Source organism: Nanorana parkeri, unplaced genomic scaffold, assembly GCF_000935625.1.
Source record: "Nanorana parkeri isolate BGI_ZX_2015 unplaced genomic scaffold, ASM93562v1 scaffold188, whole genome shotgun sequence".
Taxonomy (NCBI): Eukaryota; Metazoa; Chordata; class Amphibia; order Anura; family Dicroglossidae; genus Nanorana; species Nanorana parkeri.
Window position 1 is genome coordinate 917,820 of NW_017306456.1, and position 5,444 is coordinate 923,263.

Below are 5,444 nucleotides of genomic sequence, written 5' to 3' on the forward strand. Positions count from 1 at the left end.
CCCCCCCCAAAAAAAAAGTTGTGGCTTCAGTTGCAGTTAGATTTCTGTCTTATATCTTTCACCTGTGGTGAATTATAATGGCTCATGAACACATACTGCACCTTCATCTCTCCGTTTGTATTCAGTTATCATCGTCTTCTGAAGGAATGTATGAGTGCCTGCACTGGACGCTCAAACGAGGAGAATAAGAGCAGGGGGCTTATATCTACACCTCAGACAGTCTCATGTTCCATGTTTTACAGAGCCATTTGTCCTGTGAAAGTGCCATGTACATTCATTATGTGCACATGGGGCAAAAACTAAAATGTTATAAGTGTATTTTCATTCCAGGTTGAAAAGAATGAATTCATAAGATTAGGAGGAATCGGGGAAAATACCTCATTATGGCAACTAGATGGCGCTGAGGAGCATAAGTTATAAATACGTCTATTCTATGCTCTGTGGCTCCATCTAGTGGCCATAATGTGGTATGATCCTCAGCTCCACCTAGTGGCTATAATGGGGTATGATCTTCAGCTCCACCTAGTGGCCATAATGTGGTATAATCCTCAGCTCCATCTAGTGGCCATAATGTGGTATGATCCTCAGCTCCATCTAGTGGCCATAATGGGGTATGATCCTCAGCTCCACCTAGTGGCCATAATGTGGTATGATCCTCAGCTCCATCTAGTGGCCATAATGGGGTATGATCCTCAGCTCCATCTAGTGGCCATAATGGGGTATGATCCTCAGCTCCATCTAGTGGCCATAATGTGGTATGATCCTCAGCTCCACCTAGTGGCCATAATGGGGTATGATCCTCAGCTCCATCTAGTGGCCATAATGGAGTATGATCCTCAGCTCCATCTAGTGGCCATAATGTGGTATTTTCCTGATTCCTCCTAATCTTATGAATTCATTTATTAGGGTTTTTTGTTTTTTTTTTTGCTCAGAGTTCATCTTCGAAGCCCACTGCACCCTTAAAAAAACATCAAAAGCCACTAAAAATCAAAATTTTTCCCAAAAAAAGGAAACTTGTTCAAACCTGCGGCCCTCCAGCTGTGGTGAAACTACAAATCATATAATCCCCTGCCTCTGGAGGTCATGCCTGTAGCTGTGAGAATCTTGCAATGCCTCATAGGATTTGTAGGGGCGGAGTTTGCCCACCCTTGACCTATGAGAGAATAACGTATTATTATTATTTTTAGCTTCCAACATCATGAGCGATGAAACGACTGTGCAGAGATTCGCGATGAAGCGGCGAGCGGGGGACAACGCCACCAGGGAACTGCTTTGGAGTTGGGGACAGAAGCTGGCCACCGTGCAGGACCTGGAGGAGATCCTGGAGAAGCTGGAACTCTACAGAGCCATGGACGTCCTCCGGCAGAGTAAGTCAGGTCTATGAGGAGTGAATGAGCGCCAAGTGCTGTGATGCTAATAGTATAGAGAAAAGCCCACTGCCATCTTCTGGTTAGAGTTATTATATGGATTTACTTCCCGTATCTGTAGCACCAAAATATTCTGCAGAGGTCGACAGAGTACATAGAACTGTAAAGCTCAGTCCCCGCCCCCGAGGAGCTCACAGACTAATGCCCCAGTCACAGTGATACAAGTGCTCGAGCCCATTTGTACAGAAGCCGGTCACTGTTACAATGAATTCAAAGCACAGAAATGGGAAGTCATCCAAATCAAATCTCCGGGGGACAGGAAGCTGCATCCGGGGAATGACATTGGCGTCCAAAGCCTAATTATTACACAATAAGCATCTTACATTTTGCAAGAGGCCCCCTTTAAATTCACTTTAACATAAATAACACATTTTATATTGCAGGGTCACTTTGTACAGCACTGCGCTATATGTCAGCGCTATATATATCTATAATAATAGTGTGTGACTGTTGGGGGAACGTCTCCTCCTCTCTCTGCCGGCGTTCATCACCAAGATGGCGCCGGCAGGCATCAATCAGATGGTCGTGCATCGCGTATGCGTGAGGTGACGTCAAAGATAATAGGGTGTGACTGTGGGGGGACATTAGAGTGTAAGCTCCTCTGGTGCAGAGATGGATGTGACTGTCTCGGTGTTCTCTGTACAGCACTGCGGTATATGTCAGAGCTATATACATGTATAATAATAATGATTTGTGACTGTGGGGGGACATTAGAGTGTAAGCTCCTCTGGTGCAGAGATGGATGTGACTGTCTCGGTGTTCTCTGTACAGCACTGCGGTATATGTCAGAGCTATATACATGTATAATAATAATGATTTGTGACTGTGGGGGGACATTAGAGTGTAAGCTCCTCTGGTGCAGAGATGGATGTGACTGTCTCGGTGTTCTCTGTACAGCACTGCGGTATATGTCAGAGCTATATACATGTATAATAATAATGATTTGTGACTGTGGGGGGACATTAGAGTGTAAGCTCCTCTGGTGCAGAGATGGATGTGACTGTCTCGGTGTTCTCTGTACAGCACTGCGGTATATGTCAGAGCTATATACATGTATAATAATAATGATTTGTGACTGTGGGGGGACATTAGAGTGTAAGCTCCTCTGGTGCAGAGATGGATGTGACTGTCTCGGTGTTCTCTGTACAGCACTGCGGTATATGTCAGAGCTATATACATGTATAATAATAATGATTTGTGACTGTGGGGGGACATTAGAGTGTAAGCTCCTCTGGTGCAGAGATGGATGTGACTGTCTCGGTGTTCTCTGTACAGCACTGCGGTATATGTCAGAGCTATATACATGTATAATAATAATGATTTGTGACTGTGGGGGGACATTAGAGTGTAAGCTCCTCTGGTGCAGAGATGGATGTGACTGTCTCGGTGTTCTCTGTACAGCACTGCGGTATATGTCAGAGCTATATACATGTATAATAATAATGATTTGTGACTGTGGGGGGACATTAGAGTGTAAGCTCCTCTGGTGCAGAGATGGATGTGACTGTCTCGGTGTTCTCTGTACAGCACTGCGGTATATGTCAGAGCTATATACATGTATAATAATAATGATTTGTGACTGTGGGGGGACATTAGAGTGTCAGCTCCTCTGGCGGCAGGTACTGATATAAATGGTTCTGTGTTCTCAGCATCAGTTCTTCTTCTTCTCTTTTCTGATCTATTAGTCAGTAAGCAGTTTTATCGATCGATCACATTAATCTCTATTGATCGCAGGCTGCCCGGTCTCCTCCAGGAACTCTCCAGGATCGGAAAGACAATCAGATTTTGGTTCCGGGACAGAACAGAACTTGATGAACAGTACCGCGGGGATAGAGAAACCTCCAGGTAACACGGGCCCCATTGAGGGTTCTGGTCGGATCCAGAGGTGGACACTGACAGTGACAATCTGATTGTATATTTCAGTCTTTGCTCCGTCGCTGCCGCCACCGCCGCCCCCGCCATCGGAACTTCTGAGGTCCTTGCAGAATGACAACGATCCGCTCTCCCTTACAGATGAGGTGCGTGGGATTTAGAGGGAGTGTATATTTTTTTAAGATCATTTTGGGGGTCAGCAACTGTTTCCATATTAAGGAGTCTATATATAAAACATTTGCATAGATATTAATCCAGCAAAACTGAATATTTGCTGTTTGAGGGTCACCAGCTGTTGTGAGAATGGGGAAAAAATCGAATGTTCTTGGTGTAATTTCTCTTCTGGTCGAATGTTCTTCAATAGGATTATTCATCAAGAACAAAGTGAATGGGGGAGATGCCACATTATGGCCACTAGGTGGAGCTGAAGCTCAGAGGAAATAAATACATGCTAGTAATGAGATACAATGTTACAATTCTAGAGGCTGCTGAGGTGAATGAGCTTATATATGTATCGATTTCCATCCCGTAGTATCCATGGTTACATTTATAATAGGGTGTAGGCCCTCCAGCTATAGTGGAGTTTCAGTATTTATCTGTGGATATGAAGTCATTGATCCATTGGCTCTCTATGATGATCCATTGGCTATCTATGATCTATATTGGCTCTCTATGATCCATTGGCTCTCTATGATCCATTAGCTCTCTATGATCTATATTGGCTCTCTATAATTCATTGGCTCTCTATGATCTATATTGGCGATCCATTGGCTCTCTATGATCTATTGGCTCTCTATGATCTATATTGGCTCTCTATGATCTATATTGGCTCTCTATAATCCATTGGCTCTCTACGATCTATATTGGCGATCCATTGGCTCTCTATGATCTATTGGCTCTCTATGATCTATATTGGCTCTCTATGATCTATATTGCCTCTCTATGATCCATTGGCTCTCTATGATCTATATTGGCTCTCTATGATCCATTGGCTCTCTATGATCTATATTGGGTCTCTATGATCCATTGGCTCTCTATGATCTATATTGGGTCTCTATGATCCATTGGCTCTCTATGATCCATTGGCTCTCTATGATCTATAATTGGCTCTCTATGATCCATTGGCTCTCTATGATCTATATTGGGTCTCTATGATCCATTGGCTCTCTATGATCCATTGGGTCTCTATGATCTATGATTGGCTCTCTATGATCTATATTGGCTCTCCCCTGTCTGCAGGTCCTGAGTATTCCGCAGCAGGAGATCAGTCTGACGCCGGGCTCCTTCTGTCAGCAATGGACTCCGCGGCAGCTGGATGAAATCACCGACAATTTCAGCATCGACAGGAAGACTTACTCCGGACAGTTTGCTGACATCTATGTGGGACAGAAGGCGGGCAGAACCTACGCCGTAAAGAGGATAAAGGAGGTAATATATACGGAGGTCTCAGCTCATCACATATATAAGAGTTTCCCGATCTTTGTCAGCTGCTGAGATACATTTCCGGAAAGATTTAAAGTGACACTAAACCCCGGAATGAAATCCTAAAAATACATTCAAGTCCCTGAACTATGAACAACAATGCATCTTATTTGTGTATCACTCGGCTGTAGATCCTAATACATTGTTGTTACTAGTTAAAGTAAAATTAAACACTCGGTTTTTATTTCATATATCTACTGCTAGCAAGATGCAAAAACATTGAAAAAAAAATAAAAAAGTTACCAAGAAGGTAATTACTTACCTCTGTCCCCGCCGCTCGCTCTCGTGCATTTTTAAGATTTAACTCCGGAGTTTAGTGTCACTTAAAAGGATAAGTACACTGTAAATTAAAGTGCATTTATCCTTTTTTTTTTCCCGTTACCCCTGACCTCACCTAACCCACCCCTCCCCCTTCACCAATGCACACCTACCTCGATCCAACAGCCACCATTCCGCTGTATGTTTAAATCCGCCTCATCACTGCTCCCTCTGCTGGCTGGACCTGCACATTACAGCCCCCATACACTTCTATGGGCTGCAGCCCAAGGACAGGCCGGAGACCATGAGAGACGGTCCCGTAGAAGTCACAATGCGCAGGTGCAGCCGGGAGAGTCAAGCGTTGTGGTGCTGGATCAAGGTACGTGTGCATCTGTGAAGGGGGAT

The 5,444-nt window shown here is 44.2% G+C and overlaps 1 protein-coding gene across 1 annotated transcript in view; it reads left to right on the forward strand.

Moving 5' to 3' along the window:
* Window positions 1–5,444, forward strand: part of IRAK2 (interleukin 1 receptor associated kinase 2) — a 36,729-nt gene that overhangs the window by 19,810 nt on the left and 11,475 nt on the right. Inside the window, exons 5-8 of the mRNA XM_018555246.1 lie at window positions 1,188–1,367; window positions 3,162–3,272; window positions 3,351–3,445; window positions 4,539–4,727. Of these exons, the coding sequence (XP_018410748.1) occupies window positions 1,188–1,367; window positions 3,162–3,272; window positions 3,351–3,445; window positions 4,539–4,727 (575 nt within the window). The remainder of the gene's footprint in view (window positions 1–1,187; window positions 1,368–3,161; window positions 3,273–3,350; window positions 3,446–4,538; window positions 4,728–5,444) is intronic.